Source organism: Zeugodacus cucurbitae, chromosome 6 (assembly GCF_028554725.1).
Source record: "Zeugodacus cucurbitae isolate PBARC_wt_2022May chromosome 6, idZeuCucr1.2, whole genome shotgun sequence".
In the NCBI taxonomy this organism is placed as follows: domain Eukaryota; kingdom Metazoa; phylum Arthropoda; class Insecta; order Diptera; family Tephritidae; genus Zeugodacus; species Zeugodacus cucurbitae.
The window spans coordinates 48,050,525-48,073,360 of record NC_071671.1 but is presented as its reverse complement, the minus strand read 5'-3'; the positions used below and the strand labels follow the sequence as shown (position 1 = coordinate 48,073,360).

General features: G+C 34.1%; 1 protein-coding gene across 3 annotated transcripts in view; it reads left to right on the top strand.

Annotated features, from left to right (window-relative positions):
* The window catches only part of Nckap5l_0 (Nck-associated protein 5-like), a 237,595-nt gene that overhangs the window by 170,671 nt on the left and 44,088 nt on the right, over positions 1 to 22,836 (top strand). For all 3 annotated transcript variants that reach the window (XM_054235112.1, XM_011191771.3, XM_011191770.3), the window contains one exon: positions 16,018 to 16,177. In XM_054235112.1, the coding sequence (XP_054091087.1) occupies positions 16,018 to 16,177 (160 nt within the window). The remainder of the gene's footprint in view (positions 1 to 16,017; positions 16,178 to 22,836) is intronic.

Sequence of the window (22,836 nt, the reverse complement as noted above, 5' to 3'; positions counted from 1 at the left end):
TCGAACCGCGATGAAATCTTTAAAGAATCAGACCCTTAAGACGAATATAGTTCAAGTCATTCGCCGAAAACTGAAAAAAATACAAAACTCTTTTAATATATGTGACACTGTGAGGACGAAGAAGGCAGTCAAAAATATGAAATCATGTTCCATAATTCCTGAAAATGTTTGTTCTTTGGAACAAAAAAACAAAACGAAGTCTTAATAATTTGCGATCAACAAAAATCACATTTTAATGTTGACCCGATCAGTAGCAACACCTGCCCAAAAAACAGCAACTTCAAACACGATCAGACATTGGTTTGGGTTTAAAACTATATATTCTGTATCTAACAGGCATGTTCTGCAAATCGTTTTCGGGCATTATTTTCACATTTTCCGTTTTCAAATCGTTTGAAAATCGTACCGTTTTTGTTTTTTTTTTTCGAACATCACCAAATCGTTTATTTTCTTTTGAGTTCGTCCTACACATTATAGAGTAATATATAGTTATAAATTAGTCGAGAACTAGTTCACTTCAGTAAAAGTTCAACGTACGACATATACAAATACAATACATATCTAACTTATCGGGCGTTAAAGATAAACACATTATTTTTCATGTTGTTGTTATTGTTGTTGATTTTTTTGAATCGCAACATTATGCAACAGCAATCGAGCATAGTTAAGTACGTGCAAAATAGCACTTGATTGCTTATCACCAACATGAAACGCTCCATTTACCATTTTAGTTGCAGTTGGTTAACAAGCGGGCATGTGAAACCGATTCATTGCTTTCAATTAGCGCAATTAGTACCGTTACATATACCTGTATTTTTTCATATAAATGTGGCTTAAAAAAGTTAACTTTGTTGTTGTGAAAGCAAAGCATTTGCTGTGCTACATTAAAACAGCGGCTTGAAAGGGATATTGGTTAGCACAAACGGGAAACCGTTAGGCTGAAACTAATTAGCAGAGCTTATTGTTATGCTGGATTTATTTTTTTTACTTCTCTGAAACATTTTTTATTTTTAAATCAATTTTTTTTTTCATTTTTTTGTTTTGTTATTTTTTTTTTTTTTTTTTGCTTTACCATCCCATACGCTGGGGCTGACCACAGTTCAGTGCGATTACTCAATCAATTGTAGTCAAAACAGTGAGGAAAAAATCCAAAAAAAATTAATCTAAAAGTGGCGGCGCGTCAGCCCTTTTCAGTGGCGCCCACTCATTTGCAGCCTGGGCTAATTGAAAGTGTTAAGCGGAGCGTGATTGTCGTAGCGGCGGCGGCGGCGGCGTGGCCAGTCTATTACCATATGTGCGCGATTTTGCATTGAATTGAATAAATTAAACGCATTTACAATTGTGTTTTTGCTATTATTTCATATGCGCACGCATTTGTAGTGATTTTATGGTTTTACAACATTTGTTGTTAGCTTTTTTGTTCGCTCGCCTCGTTTTCTTCACGCTCGATTGGCGCTCATGTCCATTGCGAAACGATCGCGCTCATTACGTTCAATGAACTGCTAATGGCTGCGGAAGTTGAAGTTTGCTTTTTTACCGAAACTTTTTTGCTTCATTGTTCTTGTTTTTCTTTTCCAAATTATTTTAAGGTAATTTGTGGGTGTCCATAAGTCATTATGCGTATAGGCGCAAATTTATATTATTTATTTAATGTTTGTTGTTGTTTTTGTGATTTTTTCAGAGTCTGTGTTGAAGTGATTTAATGCCTAAATGGCTTTAAAAGCTTTGTCTGGTTTACTTTTTTGTTGTTTCTTATTTTTCAATTTTTTTTAGACTTTGCAAATCGCGGTTACTCATACGCCACTGACTCCAAAAATGAAAAATGAAATAAATGCTTTTTGTTGTTGTTGTTTTTTTTTTAATTGTCTGCTGAAAACGGAAATGAGCTAAGTGGGTGTAACATAAGTTTTAACTTTAAAATCGCCATTTAAGCTGGTTTACCGGTTTAAATAAGTTTTTTTGTTGTTTTCAAACAGCCGTACAACTTCATTCATTGGCACAATTATAGTTTTCAATTGCTTTTTGTTTGCATTTGGCGGTCGTTTGATTAAAAAAAAAACTGACTTATACGGACATAGTTTAAAGGGCTGATCTCATGCATTTCACTTGGGCAGTTAACTTCGTCTGTCCTTTGTGATACCGCGGAACTCCTAAATATAAATACCATACTCCTTCAAAAGTCGACAAAATGCTTTGAGCCTGCCACGAATTTATTGAGACGGTTAATAGCTATTCGAGCTGTATTAAATTCCACCGAGACTACTGCTGCCGAAATATGTCAGCCTTAATCTGACGAAACCTGGAAGCGAAGGAGAAATTAATTTGATGTTTCAATATCGCCTTCCTCCATACCACATTGGCAACTTGAATCAGACAGGATGTTCAGCATCACAGTCAAGTAAGCACTCCTACCATTGCGGAGATAGGAATCTTGCTGAGGCCAAGTAGTTCAATGAACCTCCTACTATCCACACAGGGCCCAAAGGATCTCGCAGTCGCGCAGAAGCTGGTCTTTAAGCTGGTCTGCTACTGAACTAATGCGAGGTCCACAGATCCAGAACGAGAACGCATGAAGATATCAGGCCAATTCACTGGGGTTGCGGCTAGAGCGTCCTTACGTGCAAGCTCATGCGTCGTGCAGTTCCCAGCGATTCCGCTTTGACTCGGCTGGGTGCCGAGACTAATACTAAAGTCGTCTGATGCTATTGATAGTGAGGTCAGATACTTCACTAGTTGTGTGCGCACAATCAACAAGTCCAAAGCTTGTATTGCCGCTCTGCTGTCAGAGTGAATGCACAACTCCCTGAAGGAATTAGCATTTCGAAGCATTTTCGGCGGCTACTTTTGTTTGAAACTCATTGCAGTGATCCGGTAACCTAAAACTGTCATGGACGGCGAGCTCCTTACAGAAGTCTCATCCACCAACCAGCCCCTCTGAACATCTAACCATCGGTGAAAAAGTTAACTGCGCCTCTTCTCCAACGGCTTCATCCTGTCCACATGTTTCACGTAGGTGTGTCAACAATGAAGGAACCACAAGGAGTCAGGTAGTTTAGCCGAGGATTTCGGAATGTCCCTCTTTAAAACTATTCATATAAACAGCCTCTCTGAATCTAATAGCCACTTTCACAGCATTACCTCTACTGGCAATATCACCGGGGAGACTATATGCAGAATGACGTTGAATGCCAATGAGGATCCCCAGGATGCAGATATTTTCGTGATTTTTAAAAGATTTTTTTAACCACGCCTATATGGTGAACTTCTATATCATATATATCAAATTGTCTCTAATTTCATATATATTTATATATCGTAAATAACAAAGTCATCTCTTTTCATCTTCGGCTCTTCGATAATAATAGCAACTGATTCATCTTACAATCTGACGCTGCCAATCGATGCATAAAATCATCGGCTACATTTTCATTGTCATTTAATTATATCTTTTATTCAGCATTTTTCAAGCTGTCAACTGTAATTTGCGCACACTGACGACGGCCTGTTGCATGCCACCGCAAGTCAAGTCACACTCACATACTTAAATTGTCATGCAATGCAAATCTAATGCGTCGACTAACAACAACACTTCCACGGGCAGAATGACTCACGCACGCATTTGTTGTTGTTGTTTGTGTTTTTGTATATCAACTGCATAAATTTCTAACAACTAGCAAGTGAATAGCAGCGCGAAGCAATATGCCTCACCACTTAGCACCTAAGCCGCACGGCTCATAGCAGGCACCTCCTAACCTAGCGAGCTCGCTGTGCCTGCATAGTAGTCAGTGCAAGCGACCGTCATCATCAGCGGTGGCAATTGAATTGCAAAGTGCAAAAGAGCAGCGACATTGGCGGCCTGTTTCTTCTTCTTGATTATTGTTATAGTTTCTTTGTGGCGCAAGTGCCGACGCGCTGCCTATGCCCGCGCTGCTGCTCGCCTTTTCGTCGCGTGTTGTGTTGACGTGTGCGGCAGCTATGCGTAATTTCTGTTGCTGCTTTTAGCTTTCAATTGATGCTTTCTTAGCATTTAACTTGCACTTGTTGTTGCTGCTGTTGTTGTTTTAGCTGCCTTATTCATTTATTCCGCGTGCTTGTGATTTTTATGCTAATTTGTGGCGCGCGCACAATAAACCATAGTAAATTACAATTACACAAAAGAGCGTGTGTGTGTGCCTCGTTTTAATGCAAAAATAAATTGATTAGTAAGTCAGGCCACAATTTGCGGTCGTCTACTCGCTGCCATGCATTTGTATGTGTGAGCTCTTGGCTTACAGCACAAAGTTCATTGATTTCCCGTCTTTAACTTTAGCACTTTCAATTTGCAATCAGTTTAGTTGAGGTTATATCTTTTATGCAAATGCGTTCATTACTCATTGCTGGCGCGTTTAATCGAATCACTTTACTATAAACACTCATATACACACATACACTCGTGATTACAACGCTGTAAAGTTGCCACCAATGAAATTAACATAATAAATGCTAAATTAATTAAGTAAATTATGATATAAAGTCCAACACGCAAAGTTCATTTATCTTTAGCAGTGCATTTATTGTTGTTAGTGTAAATGGTGTCAACAGTCATTATACAGCAAACAATTATATTGTTGAGTTAGCATGACTTGTGAGACTTAAATACATAAGTTACAAGTATTTACTTAGAATATACAAGATGGACCGAACGTTCTCTTACATATGAATGAGAGTTCGAGATATAGTAAGTTAGGGTTAGGTCCATATTGAAACACCTTGTTTGTGCTGTCAATTTTTTCCAACCAAAATAATTATGGAGATTAGATAACTTATGTCAGGATCAAATGTAGGATCCTAATTTCCAACCAGATCAGGAAAAAGCTGCGTTACCGCTATGAACATTTTTTTTCTTCTTTCTTAGCAAGAGAAGTCCTGGCTGGACCATCGCTTCCGTCGTTCGTATGTATTATTAATCTAGAACTTACCGTTCCAAACAGGTCTGGGTCGCCGAAATAACAGCCCTTAGTCTGATCCGAACGGGCTGTTGTATGTATCGTTGGTATCGGTTGTTATTACGTTGCTGTTGTTGTGATTTCGTGACATTAGTCTCGTGTAGGAGGTCTTCGGCCTGCTCTCCATCATGGTTTTTCATGTGATATGTTGTATACATATGTTTGGAATCGGCAAATTGATTTCCCCATTTGTCAGATATCAGGACGGCATTCTGGAACTTCTTTGCTTTAGCGCAGTATTTCCATTGAATTTTTTTTTTAATAAAAATATGTAGTAGTTACAGCAAGTTGAAATAACATGTTACACCTCCAATGTGGTAACATTCCAAAAAATGTACAGGGTGTGTCATATGAAATTGGTGCTTTACAATGAATTTGGAATATTTCGTTAATAAAATTTTATAAATCAATAAAAAATAATTTTTGATTAATCTTTCATTATTTTATCGAGCCTTCCAGCCGATAATTTCAGTCTTGAGATCGTGAATGTAGTAGAATTTTGCCATTCAAATAGCCTTACCATAAAATTAAGCCAAGTGATGTCAAAGATGGAGATCTGGCCATCAAATTAATATTTACATCAGACGTCTAGACGCATCCAAACGTCCCTTGTTGATCACATAATACCATCTCATGAGACTTTGAATATATTTCTGGTGTAATCGTAACCCAATTGGCTTGGATAGTCGGTCGAAAAGATTCTCTTGTATTAATTGATATTTACAGAGCATTTCCAACCAATACAAACGGTTAGTTACGGTTAAAAGTTTACATACCGAATCAAGAGATGTATATATAGAAGTCATCTTTCATACAAATCATACATAAGAATTTTAAAATCACTTATACTATTCGAAGACCCTTTATATAATATATATTCGAAACCTAATATTCCGAAAAGATTACTCAGCTATGACAGCATAGTCCCATTATATTACTTTGTATAGTGATTTGGAAGATCAGATCACATAGTGATCCCTGAGGACTTATCATTTTTTTTTTTCATATAAAAAGTCGGTTCACAAGATTGATTTTCCAATTTGGTGACAATAATTTCGTATCAATTAGTTTAATAATACGTATCTGTATTATTGATCGGAAAAGAGTTAATCTTTCAAAGTGCTTAATATGGCAGTAATACCTCATGAACACGCATTGTGTGGATTATCATACTCTTCTCACTTTACTACTTCAAACTGTCATAGTACCGACGAACATTGTTCTTTCTGCAAAAATAAATTTTACCGTAATTTTTCTATACCGTTATAAACATTCCAGACAGATATTTATAAATCATAAAATAATCTAAAATACGCACTTAAGTCATCTGTTAAGGGCTAAATTGACTGCAATTAGGAAACTCAAACAACCAACACTTACCTACAACAACAAGAACATGCATTCGAGCATTTCGACAGCAACTGCCACACATCTCAATAGCCAAAGTACGAGTATGTATTCACAAGTAGATTGAGGCAATAATCTAGTAACCTCATAACAAACAAAACATTAACGCGTAAAATAACAAAAACAAACAGCAAACAACAAACAACAACTTGTAAGTGCAACAATATAAACAAAGCGAGTGGCTTAGCAGCCATTTATTGACACACAACAACCGGCTAACTGTTTCTGGCTCCAAACTGTGGCCACTATTTTTTACGAGCGCAAACACGTCTATTGACTGACTGAATGAATAAGCACCGAAGCACAAAGCTAACAATCACGAGCAGCTGCAAACTGCAAGTCGTAGAGGCTGAAGGTTTACCGGAAAGTTGTAAAATAAAAACACCAGAAACACACAAAAACAACACAAATATGCAAAGTAAATAGTGAACAGTGAACAGTTATTTTTTAATATTTTCCAATATATTTTTTCCCGCAACTAAATGCCTACTTACTGTCGACTTGTGCAGCGAGTGCAGCGTTACAAAAGTCAAATAACAGCGGTTGGTAACACTCACATGTGTGTGTATGAGTAAATAAATGTTGTGGCATGTAGCAAGTTACCGTTTTGCGGTGCAAAAAAGTTATTTGACGAGAAAAAAACAAAATCTTATTTACAGTCGTAGGTATGGACGGGGGTTATCGTTGAAGTCCGTGGATTTATTCATCCCTGGTTAGAACAGGACCCTAGAAATTCCACTTGTTCAATCTGAAGACTATTATAAACATAACACAGTCCTTAAATTTTCAAGAAGTCCTCATAAATATGCATATAGAAAGTAGAAAATACCGTTTCCTCAACAAATTGAATTATCGACCCTTTAAAGTAAAAAACAAGAAACCATGTAAGGAACTACTTGGTTATCAGTTTTCGAGTTCTCTCTCGATTCAATGATACAAAGCAAAAACCTGAATAGTTGCTAAAAACTCGTCGGTAAGTACAAATTAGAAGAGACTTTTTCGAACTAATTGGATGGCCTGTTCAATAAGCCACTTTTCTGATTTAGCTTCTATTTCAATCGCGATTTCCAGATAATCCAGATGTACGCTCATGCTTCTTGGGTTCCTAGGCAAGGTCTGTCAATTGAAGAAGGGTCTTTTCTGATCTACCTTCTAGTCTAGTTGTACTTGATTTCCAGAAATCCAGGTTTTCATGAAAGCTTCTTGAGGTAACCGTATTAGGATTCTTAGAACTAGTCTGGTTTCTAACTATAGTTGTCTATTTGGTAACCCTTCTTAGTGCTTAAATTGCTGGATTATTCAACCTTATATGTGCTAAACAATTTTCACCACTTTGTCAGGATTTAAATCTCCAAACAGATCTCTCGTGTGACTAAAATCTAGCAGCATTACACTATCGTTGATATAAATCGGTTGTAAATAGATTTATGTCACCGTTACTCCATTCCTTATATGTTGGTTTAAAGCTTTCTAAAGCCACAATAGATAAACCCTACCTTAGGAGTATTAACCTTCTATAGATCATTATGATCTGCATTCAGATTTTAACATATGTGACTATTGTTACAGTTCTATATTGAGATCTCCGCATTAAATGAGGTACCCATCACAGAAACATTGCCAATTTTAATGGTTACAAAATGGGGAAATATATGAAATGTATCTTGTTAACAATACCTCGAAGAAAAATACATTTTTAAACCCAAAATAAAAATTTTGTCCAAAACTCTCCGGGGGCCCATATCAAACTACCCTCGTACATTCACATTTTTCCATGTCCATGCGGCACTTATCCCCAAATACATGCATTGTATGGTGATTATTTGAGTGTTTGGACAATTGCTCGCTTTTGATTTGCGATTTCCAAGTAGAAAAAATGCAAAGCAGCCAGCAAAAATCAATAAACAGGACTTTGCTGCGCAGCAGTTAAAATATTTATATTTGTTGTTGTTGTTGCAAGACAAAATCTCAGTCCAAGTGGCCAACAGTGCAGCGCCTAGTGAGCATTAAGTTTCCAATCTCAAATTGGCCCACTCACGTGACGTACGCTCCGTCCGGCGTACGTGAATTGCGGATGCAAAACCAAAAACAAAAAAAAAATTTCAAAATTGTTGTGGCTTGTGGCAGCCTCCATGCGTTGTATGTGTGTGCCATTTAAGCCTTTATTGCTGCCAGCAACTGCTCGCCAGGGTTTGTTGTTGTTAACAACAATGTCTTGTCTGCATACCATTGGCCGGCACTGTGTTTAAGCTGTGTGCCGCTGTGCAGTTAACTCGTAAATTCAATTAACAATTACCAAACTTCACCTCGATTGTGATTTAAGTAACTCGTTGTTTTATATTGTTAACCCGGTTGTTGTTGTTGTGTTTCCATTACTTTGACTGTGGTTTTAACATTTGCCTTTTGGTACTTAGCGGGTTTCGCTTTCTTGCCACAGTTCATTGCATTTTACTCTCAGTGAACTTGGATGTTAATGGTTAATGGATGGTATGTGATAGTGGTAGGCTTGAAGGTAGGAATTGAAATAATTGGGCAACTAATTTGATTTCAATAATATTGAGGAGGTCCTAATACTATATACCATATATGATGAGCAATGCTTATATAATAATAATATCGGTGATACTAGTCAAAAAAAAATATTATATGTCTCAATATTGAGGATACTCTACTAGTCTCCTAAATCTCCCTATTCTCAGAACACGGGCTATTTGACTGGGCCATTTCGTGAGATAACACGTTCACCAAACCTGGTTTTCAATAAATCGCTGTGTGGCTTGTGGCGCCGTTCTGTTGGAACCACATGTTGTCCAAGTCCATATCATCCAATTCGTGCCAAAAATATTTGGTTATCATTAACGTGTCACTGAAGAAGTACGACCCAATGACTACGACGGTCCATAAACTGCAACAAACCATAATTTTTGTCGGGATGCAATGGGGAGTCATGAAGTACGTGTAGATTTCTGCTTGGAGAGCCATACAGCCAGAAATGAACCTCATATTCTTCTCTTAAAGTTGAGACCACTGACTCCGAATTTCGATAGTACGTTTGAATAATTTTGATTCGTTGTTGGATCGTATATCTATACTTGATGAAATGGCTCACTTTACTAAAGAGAAATATCAAAAATATGGCGTAGTTTGCTGTGACTATCGGTCTACTTTTGAAGCGTCCCTATTGAATGGAACTTAAATATTTCTTTGATTTGCGATTTATTTAAACAAAATAGCCTTTTTATAGCCAGCTGAAGTATTTAAAGTCTCATTAAAGAATAACTGAAATGAAAGTTCACATTTTTGCAGTTTAATTATGCCACGCTTGGTGTTTACCAACAATTACGAAAGCAAATCACTTCAAAAGATTCACACGCTGCAGTTTCACTTTCACCAGCAGACAATTCACCGTTGTTTAGGTGATGAAATACATTTGCATAGCTGCGCCGAAACGCTGGGAAGATTAGAAACAGAAAGTTTAAATGCACACGAGTACTTATGGGTGTGTGTGGTAGTACGAAAATGTAATTGAGGCAAATAAAGAGAAGCATTACTTCAATTAGGGGTAGTAGTGGACCAAATTTTACTAGTAAAGGGGCAAATGAGAGGAGTAAACTAGTTTTTATATGGTTTTTAGAGTCAATTGATGGGTTTATTTGCTCAAAATGAAAGAATTACAATAAAAATATATTTAAAAAATCATTATTTTCCACTTTGAAATTACTTTTAGACTACTTGAGGACTAGTTTCGGAACTAGTTTGTCGTAGTTGACTTTTAAAAATATTAAACTCTTTCCATACAAATTTTTTACACACAACCCTACTCATTTATACCATCACACACACTTGATATTGTCTACCACTAAAAACAAAGGGCCGCACTTTTCATTCATTAAAATTTCTTAAGCGTTTTTTTCCTGCCAGCGGATTTGAGTAAATATTACTATTTATACGCCAACCCACATACATGTTTGTATATTTTGTTTTCTTTTTGTTGTTTTTCCATTACTTTTCATTTATCTTGGCATCTTTGCCATAATTGCGTTGGCGATCCAGTCCGCATAAATCCGAAGCTGTTGCAGCATGTAGGAAAATCGAAAAGCAAAGAAACAAAATTAAAAGATAAAAAATAAAATAAAACAAAAAGTGCATTTACAAATACAAATAAATTATTTACTTTACGACTTGTTTTGATTTTGATTTTTTTTTCCTACCAAAACCAACAAACACTAAAATTGACTGACAGACAGTCGGTCTGAGAAAAGCACATACATATAAACCAGCCGATGGACGCACAGTCATTAATACAAACATTCATACATTATTACATATATATGCGTATTACATGTCAGTTCTTTTTTTGTATTTTTGCTAAGCAGCTATTTGACTGTCGCACTACAAGCCACCGCTGCCACTGCCACTTTGTTGTCTTGAGCCACACTGTGTTGCATTCAGCAACTTACTTGCTATGCATATGGCCACATGCGTACAAGCAGAGCAACAAATATACGTTTATTTGTGAGTCTGTTAGCCGCAGGCAGCCTCACCAATGCAATGCACTCGAAGAACAGCCAACATCATTCATTCGTTCCGAAGCCAAGCCAGACTTAATGGCTGCTTGACTGACTGCAATGTGGCTGCCGCTTTGGCACATATGGGACTTGCATGTGTGCTTAATATTTATACATGTGTATATATAAATATATACTTCTACAAAGACTTGCAGTTTACTTAAACATATTGATTTGGTTGTACAGTGTTGTTGGAAATAAATGCAACAAAGGAATTTTAACTGGAAGAAAATAATTGAAATTTAAAATGAAAAAATAAATTAAAATTTTTGGGAATTAAGTCACAAATGAAACTTAAAGTTCCTAAAAATAGTCATTAAAAACTGGTATAAATATAAAATTATACCAGTTATTGAAATATTGGTATCCATGCAAAGAAATTAAGCCGCAAGTGAAACTTTTAGTTTCTAAAAGTAGAGTAATTAAAATCTGGTATAAAATTTAAAATTATACCAGTTACATAAATATGGATATCTAATGAAATAAATTTAAACGCAACTCAAACGTACAGTTTCTAAAAGTAAAGTTATTTAAATCTGGTATAAATATAAAATTATACCAGTTAGAAAGGTATGAGTTATTGCTGAAAAAAATTTAGACGCAATTGAAACTTATTGTTCCTAAATGTAGAGTAATTAAAAACTGGTATAAATATAAAATTATACCAGTTAGAAATTATACCAGGTATAAATAGAAAATTATACCAGTTAGAAAGGTATGAGTTATTGCTGAAAAAATTTAGACGCAATTGAAACTTATTGTTTCTAAATGTAGAGTAATTAAAAACTGGTATAAATATAAAATTATACCACTTTAAGAAATATTGATATCCAATGAAAAAAATTAAGATGCAAGTGAAAATTAAGGTATCTAAAAGTAGAGTATTTATTGCTGAAAAAATTTAGACGCAATTGAAACTTATTGTTTCTAAATGTAGAGTAATTAAAATCTGGTATAAATAAAAAGTTATACCAGTTTAAGAAGTATGGGTATCCAATGAAAGAAAATTTTATAGCGTTAATTATGAAAAATCCGACTGTACAATAAAAGATCTACACTTTTTCCTTTGAATTGAAATTTTTCTCCCCACCACTGTACTCAACGCTGCCATATTTATAAACACATGTCACTAACATATAGTTAGTTAATATTGGCCCGACTACTTGTCTAAGCAAACGAAAAGCAACAGATAGTTGCAGCCAGCAGACACATTGCGAATGCAAACCACATACTTGCCATTGTTGTTGTTATTGTTATTATACTCACATATACATTTTATTGTCGCCGTCATCTTTCAGCGCATAAGTCAACACTTCACCGAAAAGCTTATGAATGAAATTTTTCACTTCGCACAAAATCGATTGACAGACAGAAAACAGGGAAAACAAGTTTCAACTTTGTTGTTATTGTCATTGTTGTTGGTGGTGGTGTTGAAAAATGAAGAAAAAGTTGCGCGTTAATCGCTAAAGAATACAACAAAAGCAAAAACAAAAAATAAACCGAAATGAGGCAATCCACGCGAAGCCAAGAGACTGTAGGCGGCGAGTGTTGTTGTTGAAATTGAACGAAAAACAAAAACAATAAAATAAAATAATAACTTTCTTTCTGTATGTATGTATTAAATTACTTTTTGAGAACCTTTTTTGCTGTAAACATTAAGCATCTTAAATCATTTGCAAAACTATCGATTTCTACGCTTTGTTTTCTTGATTACTTCTAACTTAGGTATTACGACATCCATATTTGGCACTCCCAACTGCTTAGCATATTTAATTTCATTTTATACAAACTTGGTTATGCAAAGATTAATTTAGAATTTACTCTTTCATCTAGCGACGATTGGCTATTAATTTCTGGGCGTCAGCATTAGCTCATTCGCGATTTGTATGCTTCTTTGTTGTTGTTTTGCTTTTCAAGGACAGCTTCATTATATTGGCTATTGTTTTATGATATATTCGACCATTTATTTGGACGTACACTGACTTCTAGAAATTATGGCAATTTTTTTTAACGAAATCATAACTTCTTAGTGAATAGAAGATTTTTTTCAGGATCAGGAAATAGTCACAGCCTCACTGTCACTAATTAAAGTTCGCTCTCCTCTTTCGTACTCATAATGAGCACTAAGATAGCGACTCAGAGAACTAATGTACTTTCGATAAATAACTTATTAACTCGATTCGGTAGCTTTATTCTTCCTAAAACTTCTAAACATATGATATGAGCCGAGCTTAAACTTAGCAAAAGCATCAAGCTGTCATCATGCCACCTAATGATGATTCTATGCCTAACACGACAAGTTTTTAATACAGTGTCTTCAATATAATTTTTGGTGTAATGGTCCAGATTAGTTCCGCTATTCGAAATGATGTAGAAAGCTACGGCAGATCATATGTGTGAGTTCTTACTTCTCTGAAGCCCGATTGATCAGGAAAAGAATTTCCATCTCTGATAAAAGGCTTTTGTTCAAGCTTGCTTAATATACCTTCTAGCTTTAGTTAAAGAATAATAGAGTCCTTCGGAATTAATGGGTATAACTATTTTCTCACTTTAATTTTTAAATGTTCCATATAATATATGTGGTTTCGTCACGTCTGTTCTATGAAATCTTTCTACAAACTTTTGTCTGAATTCTTTACTAACATTCTTTACAAATCCATTTCATATATTAGTACGATCCCTCAACTCATTTTAGTTCGATTCCTCTGAAGTGTGTGATGTAAAAGCTTCTGTGAAACAGATATATCTAAAACTTAGGAACTATTCACCTTAAAACAGGTCCACAACCGGTCGGAACTCATAGAACTACCCAGCACAAATTTCTAGACTCTTTCATAAATTATTTGAGGTTCTGTGATCCAGTGGGATATACAGGCTCAGGCTCAGCTCAAATTCCTAGACTCTTTCATAAATTATTTGAAGTTCTGTGATCCAGGGGGATATACAGGCTCAGGCACAGCTCAAATTCCTAGACTCTTTCATAAATTATTTAAGGTTCTGTGATCCAGTGGGATATGCAGGCTCAGGCACAGCTCAAATTCCTAGACTCTTTCATAAATTATTTAAGGTTCTGTGATCCAGTGGGATATACAGGCTCAGGCTCAGCTCAAATTTCTAGACTCTTTCATAAATTATTTGAGGTTCTGTGATCCAGTGGGATGTACAGGAAATTTTCATAAGGGAAAATTAAGATCTAAGGAAATTTTTTGTATGCTAGTTTTTCTTTCGATGTCACCTTGCAACAACCTCAACTAATGTTGAGATGAGGAAAAATTAAAAATTGTTTTTTTTTCACCTCCCACGGATGACTTAATCACGAAATTTGCGGCATGAATCGGAGTTCATTGTTTTTCCATTCATTCAAATCTGATCTGATATCATTTGGAACTAGTTTGCTGATGAGAAATAGATCTCTAGGTAAATAAGTAAAATACTTGAAAGACTTGGTTTTTCTGTTACCTCCTTTTGGACTTTTGGAAAGACCGTTCTCGACATAAATATGTAATCTTATTAGAGTTAACTTTATTATTTAATAGTGTACAGAATCGCATCAATACACATTCTGATCTAGTGAAAGTACTTGGTCTCCTTAAAATCACAAAGCGGATGAGTTGGAAATGTTTCAACTTTCTATTCAGTTTACAAAAGCTTTTTCAAAATTTCAATTAATTCTTTCATTCTTTTTTTTAAAGCTCCAATTAAATTATTTACATTATAATGCATTGTTCAATTAACCAACAATAACTCTCTAATGAACACTAAACCACAAAAATTATTTATGTCACAAAAATATAGACCATGAAACCACACAGCAACACTAAAAGCTGCTGCTCTTTTACTAGAGATTAGCAGTAATTTTCAACTTGTCCCAAATTTGTCAAGGCTACAAACACCATATTGCCTCGGTTCTTATCGTACAACAACAATAACAATACAAACAACATTTACATACTTGACTACACCAATTAACCCATTTACCTTTTTTCTTTTGACAATAACAAATAATCGATAATTTGTTAATCCACTCGCCGCGCTTCACATGTGCATTTACTCTTGTGTGTGTGTGTGCGTGTGTTTTTTGAATCCAAGAACAGCTGCAATTGTTCGCAATGCACTTCAAATCGAGCTTATCGGCTTATGTGCAACGAAACGTTTATATGCATACTTAAAAGCAGACATAAATATATGTACTTATATGTGGTATATATGTATGTGCCTATGTAAATATGTATGCAGTGTAATGAAATTAGAAACACTTAAAAAATTGTGTCTAGTAAGCAGTTGTTTGCTGAGATAATCGCTTGACGATTAATGCCACAAAAGTGGAACAAACAAGCTGCAGCTTTATGATCAAAAATTTTTGGTGAATTATTTACTTAAACATATACTTATTTATTATATGTATATCTGTATATACTATCTTATGCAAATATAATTTATTATGCCACTTAAGATACGTATCACGACTGCAATATCTATTTTTTTCATACAAATTAATTATAACAGGGTAAATTAAATAAATAACGGTACATTTAGAAAGTTAAACACACACAAGTCGCCTTCTATTCGTCACTAATCTGCTTATGTTTGAGCTTGCTATCTTGTAAAAAAAAATTACAATTCAAAGTAGCATTCCATTTGAAATCAATATAAGAGAGTATAATGAGACTTTATCACAATGATATAACCGCTTGTTAATCCATCTCATTTATATTATACCAATTTATGCTGCTTATACCAGTTGTTTGTTCGATTCATCACCATTAAATGTCTCGAATAGCAGATAAACCGTATGAGAAGTTATACCTTGATTCCACCTGTTCATAACTAAATGTATCTGACCTAGAAATCCCGAAGTGTTATAAATTTAGCTGTGTGAATCAAATACATACAAAAACTGGTATAATCAAATATAATTGATATATCTCCTTTATGAAGTACGTACTCTCTATTCGAATCGAAGAAAGCTACAATTAATAAATGTATCTTAGTATTCACCCTCTTAAAAATATTAGCTTTCACTCATATTTCTATTTTTTCCACTTTTATTTTTCCAGAACGCTAGATATAAAAGAAGAGGATGATGATAAAGACGACATACAGGCATTTTCGCCCCCAACGAATTATATAACGATATCTCAAGGAAAAATTCAGCTAGTACACCAACAACGCTCGCAGGAAAGTGATATTTCCGATGCGCAAAATCGAAAAGATCGGGTAAGTCCTCTTGTAAATACAATATGGGTTATAGTACTAATCTTTAGTAAAGTTAAAACTAACAATTAAATAAGTAAAAAATATAAAAAAGTGCATTGATAAATATAAAATTCGTTTTCTTCGTTCAGTAACAAAATTGTAAAAGAAAATCTCATCTGAATAAATTAAAAAATATGCAACTCATCGCTTTTTAAAAAAACTTTGCCGATAATGAGAAATCACTCAAAGATATTGATAGTATGGACCTCTGTCATAGAGACTCATGTAATAAAGATTGGCATAACCTCAAACCTCTGCAGCGCTAACTGTAAATCCCAGAACCCCTTGAATGATCGCAACATTTACCACTCGAATACCTCAAAGCTTTTGAAAACAAAAAAGTGACTTTGTAAATAGTACATTAGTACTAATAAACTATTAGATATTGTTTCCGAATTCTTTTCAATCCCTGCTATTTTATTTCAGCGTTCGATTATAGTAGCACCTCAAAGAAAACTTTAGTTTTTATGAGATTCTTATGAGATCAGAAAATTTGCTGAGGTGTCTTTATTCCTAGTCGTCAAGAAAATAAAGATTTTTCTATCGGAAGTTTTTTTACAAGAATTTGCTGAGGTGTCTTTATTCCTAGTCGTCAAGAAAATAAAGATTTTTCTATAGGAAGTTTTTTTACAAGAACTTACAGCATCTTTGACAAATTGACGATGAATATTTGGGTTATCATTCTATTATTGTTAGAACGAAATCTGAGCAACTATGCTGACGATGTTCTGTGGAGTCCCAGGAAATTTCTATACCACTTTTTGTTGAATCTGATATCTCACCTATTTGAGCACGAAAAAGAAAGAAGTCCAAGACTTGAAGAATATTTTCAGAATATATAGAAGAATATTCTTTTCAGTGATAAGAATTTTTTTGACATTTTAATTATCCGAACTTCGTCTTTGAATCTATTAAAGGATTATCAGGACAATCTTTTCAGAACCTTTTAAAGTTCTTCCCAATTTTTCTCCCTCTTCTCTTCATATCTCATCAAGGTTAGACGTTTTTGTCTAAATATATAATGTGGAAAGCGACCTTAAGATAACCTCACTAGCAATGATTTCTAATAATAAATTACTTAATTAATAAATAATTTAAATATTTACTAAATTAAGTTCTTATTAGTAAAACCTAAAATTATCAATGCGCTTTTTTATGATAAACTTGTATTTAAATATTTATATACTTGTATTATCTCTCAATAGTAATGCTTTTGTAGTTTGTATTTGGTTTGGGTAAAATATGGTAATTAATTATTGTAATTACGTTCAAAACTGGTAATTGTAGCTAATAACATGGAATAGGTGTTACCTCATATTTGTGTACAAACGTGTGCATTGTATATATACATATTTACTTCTGTAAAAATGTTTATTTTCAGCTTTATAGAATTCCTAAGCGTAAATATTTTCTAATTATACCTTGCAGTAATTACCCGCTTAATAGTTAAAGCTGTTTTATTTTAAGTAAACATAATACGTGTTCTCAACTCAAAGGTGTTGGCTGCTGCATTATAAATAACTCACGTAATAATATGCAATTACACTGTGCTATAGGAAAAGGTGTTCACATTGGTGATAAGTGGAAGAATATTTTTTTGTTTCTTTAAAAAACTTAAAAATAAAATTATAATGACATCTATAATGAAAAATCTTCAGAATTTCTAATACATGTTCATTAGCTGAGGGTCCCTATACTTTTCACTTTTGGGTTGAGGGTTTCTTCAATCACATTGTCTATTTATTCAATTTTGTTTTACATACATAATTCTCAGAAACATCGTTGAAGATTACTATACTATATGCCACTGAAATATAATAGTCCTGCTTTTTTGTGGGCTGCCACTGCTGTACACTCTCTTTACATACAATTTTATAGTATAAACATTGAATTGAAATCCCAAATTTGTTTCTAATTATCGAAGTCATTGTTTCACCTAATATGTCAAAAGTAAGAGTTTTGTTAATAATTTGGTCCGAGATTTGGCTGTCGAGCTATAAACGTTAAATGTTCCAGGTGATTCGAATCTTCGAAATTTCGAACTTCGAATAAAAATTTTCCCACCTAACTTTACAAATGTTTTCTTCTGGTAAATTTTAAATTTCTAAGTACAGTAGTTTTCCGAAATAACGAATATTCGTTTTAACGAAAACCGCTTATAACGAACAAGCAAATTTGTTACATTAAGTACCTTAAATAACGAACATCGAGAATTTGTAAGTATGTACTCAGTTTAACGAACAACATGAAGAAGACATATGAAGAAAGAGGAAAAAAATCAAATACCATCGAACCATAATTAAAAATAAAACTGGAAATAATTCAAAAAAATGTGCAAATTAAAAAAAGGTTAAAAAAGCTTAAAATTATTGATCAGTACCAAATAGTAGAATAAGAGTCAGAATTGGTCCGTCTTGGAAGAATTTAGCCGATTTGAATTATTTTGTTATAGTTTTTCATTTTTTTAACAAATAATTAACAAAACAATTTATTAAACTGCAATTTACGGACATATAACTCATTTTTATTGATAAAAATACCTCTAACTGAATACTCGAATTAACGAAAAATTCGATATAGCGAACATGCCTGACAATTAATGTGTTCGTTATTTCGGAAAACTACTGTAATTATAATCCGAATCTTCGAAATTTCGAAAATCAAATTTTCTTGTTAACCTTTTTTAATGTTTTCTCCAGTCTTGAAGCAAAGGGAATATAACTATGAGAAATTATAATACGAGGGCTGCTATATATATTTCTGGCCTAATAATGAAAATAGGAATATTTATCATCGAAAATGGTTTTATTGTTTTTCAAAATATTCTCCATCAAGATTTATACACTTTTGCATGCGCTCAAACTAATTTTCGAAGCACTTTTTTGAGCCTCTTTTTGAGCGATTGTCAAATTGTGCGGGATCCAACGAGAACAAACCTTTTTTACGGCCAGGTGTTCATGCAATATCGAATGTATGCTGGTGGGAGAAATGCATAGGCATGCCTCTATCTGAAGGTATGTTACATGATGGTCTTGCATTATCTTGCTAGGCCAGAAATATATGTAGCAGCCCTTGTGTACAAAAATTATCTTTCGAAAATCGAAAATAACCATCAATCAGTTATCAGTCACTAAATTCTTGTATGTTGGCAACCATATATGTAATAAAATCTAAAATATCATTTAATTCTAAAAAGATATATTTTCTTGAATTATTTTCTGAGAATTAAAAGGAAATGTAGACTAACTGCTTCAAAAACAACAAAACATCAATGTAATATTATATAAAAATGTAAAAAATTCTACAATTTTATTTATAAGTAAATTACACTTGCAGTATGCTTTCAAAATGCTGTAAAACTAAAATAAGTTTGTTTGTATGAGTTTATAGTTTTTTTAATCGCCTCCACAATCTATTCGCTTTTCGGCGCTCAAGCCAAGCGAGTGTCACTTAATCCACATATATAACCTCCGAGTCATTAGTTAACCTTCAATAATTTCAAGATTGTGTAGAACAAAACTGGGTTAATTACATATTTATTTACACGAAATAATGAGCGACTTGCTTTACCTTATTAAATAAATAATTAACCATTTAGAAGAGCGACTAGCTGAGAGACAGCGATATAAACATACTTATGTTCTTACTGAGACACAGCTCAACAATAACCCTTCAACTTTTCTTGACAACTAACGGTAAAAATATAATTGTTGGAAACTACACATGACATTTCATGCAACAACAAAAACGAATAGATTATATGTATAGATAAAGGGGCGTAAATATATGGCGTGTATTATTAAAAATTAAAAAAGAGAACCAGAAAAACTACAGAAGAAAAGTATAATCTCAATTGCAACCGACATTTGAGGCAACAACAGTCAACGAACAGCAACAACATGTTACAACAACCATATATAATAACCAAGAACTGTAATTAGAACGAGGCGAAATTTTATGTTTCGTGGGCATGACATGCAACTTGAGGCAAGAACACCTGTGTTTCATTTCGAGAATTCACAAACAGAAAAGAATACATACTAACACATGAGGACCTATTTGTCTACACATGCATTAGAACTATATTCTTTTATGTCTACTTCTTTGGCTCATAACTCCACGCACACATATAAATATACATACAGACATATGTGTGAAAATATGTTCTCCCATTTGGACCTCTTGCAGTGTCTCGCATGCTGTTTGATGTCAGTTCGCCGATAATAACTTGAATGTCTAATACATCATAGTCATAATCGCTTACAACGCAACAACAAGCGGGCTTAGTGTCTTGCCTTGTTGGTGTTTCTTTATTACTGTTCTTTCGAATTATATTATTTAAAAGCATTACATTCATGTGAACTTTTGAACTTGAGCAACGCTGCTTGATAATCACTCAGAATATTCTTTTATTTTGTTAGAAAAGCAATTAACTGGCAATAGAATGGTGTTTGTATTGTTTGAGCATACATCATTCTGTTGATAATAGGCTTATGAAAAATTATGACAAATCTGAAAATACATCGGTTATCCAACGAATGTGATCTGTCATGATGTAACACGCACCTCCGACGAAGTGGATACCCAAAAAAAAAAGGTTGGGAATATTACTCTTGGAATGACAGCGGTCGAGTTGTAGTATACGTTAAGGCGTTAAACTATTATGGATCGTTCCGATCCCCAAAAATATATGGTACAACATATCTATTTGCATCTCATAAACTTCATAAATGTTCCTCTAATCAGAAACTCGTCTTCTATTTCTGTCTCAATAAATTTCAGATCACAATTCCCTAAATTAGGCTATATATTATTTATTCAAATGTAAATTAAAATTACATTAAAGATCTGTATCACTAGTACATTTCCATTCGCCTAGTATTGGTACGAAGACTACATTTGTAGACCTACAACATGAATCATTCGTTCACTGACAGTTGGAAAAGTTAAGTTCGCATTTCATGCATGAATTTCAATTATTAAGAAATAGTGGTTATATAGGAATCTCAGTTTCTACTTCTAATCGAGGAGACGTTTGGTTGAATATTATTAGGCTATTCTATTAAGTATAATATGTTTTTTATAATATTTCACTTTGCCATATCTTTGAAGAGCTGTCGAGTATGGTCGGAGGATATATTTACACTAATTACGATGTATAATACTTCAGATGATCTTTGATAAGCAAATCAGTTCAAGTTTTTGAATTCTTCCCCTTTACAAGAGCCACCGTCCTGTCGCCGATCTGAGAAAACAGCTGGTTATAGATATTGCGAAAGAATTTATCCAGTCTCTTTGCAAATAGATTGTCCATCGTGCGCTGTGATTTACAAGGAACCCATAAACCATTCAGGTGCTTGAGACGATTTCCTCGTGAGATAAAAGTAGAAACCATCACAGAAAGTCATGAAAAAGACTTGATAGTCAGCCTGGGTATCCCCAAAAGTGAAATTGTGGACCACAATTATAGAAATGTTCGATCCGATTCTGAAGGAAACTGTACCACCCTGTACTGTAAGAGAACTTCTGCAGATGCTTTAAATATTTGCCTGCGGACTTTACTGCCTTTCTTTGTTGATTCTTTTTCCCGATTTCGATTGAAATCTAAAGATTAATTTTCTCTGGAAAAGACAGCCAGCCTCTTCGGTCAGCCTCTTATTATCAACTAGTTTTAACACCTTATACGTTCATAATTTATTCACCGTTAGCAACAATGTGGTTAGTCACTTTCCAAAAAATATCCTACTTAAGATCTATATAATTATATATCCGTATAATATTATTCTCATTTTATACTAATGAGTTCATACAATATATTGGGAGCTTAGAGAATCATAAGACAATCTGTAAGCATGTTGTGAACTAAACCACTAAACTCTTACGAACAATAGCTGATTGAGTAATTCTTTTCTTACAAAGCCACATACCAACGTATTCGTAATTATCTCAACAGATATGTGAGTGTTAAAACCTCAAAATGCCATTGATTAAATATTTGAACAAAAATGTGAAAATTAATAAATGGATTTGGACGTATGCAGCTGAGATATACGCCACTGCATTCATGCATACTTATTGCATTTTCATATAGAATAAGCGCACACAGCCACATTCAAAATTACTTGTACATATAATATATATATACGAGGTGTGTCCAAAAAATAACGGGAATTTTCGTTTTTTTGAAAAAAAAAATGTTATTCATTCGTCCACAATAATTTTTTCTTCTTTAAAATATTCCCCATTCGATATTATGCATTTAGGCCAGAATTTTTACCAATCGTCGGAACATTTTTCAGATTTTTAAGATAGTCTTTGACTCGTTTAGCGTCACGGTCCTTTAAGTTCAGCATCATAAGGATATTAATCATTGTATCAATTGGATTTTTGACCAATAGAAAATTTTAAAATTCCCGTTATTTTTTGAACACACTGGTTGCACTGGAGTGCATTGCAATTACAGCAGCGCTCAACTGAAACGCGTTAACTGCTCGTATTTAGCAATCAAAAGCAAACAACTAACGCGTATGCGCAACAGCAACAACAACAAGCAACTAGGCAAACAACTGCATTTGCAGGTAACGACTTAACAAGACCACTGACAATGAGCTGATTGTGGT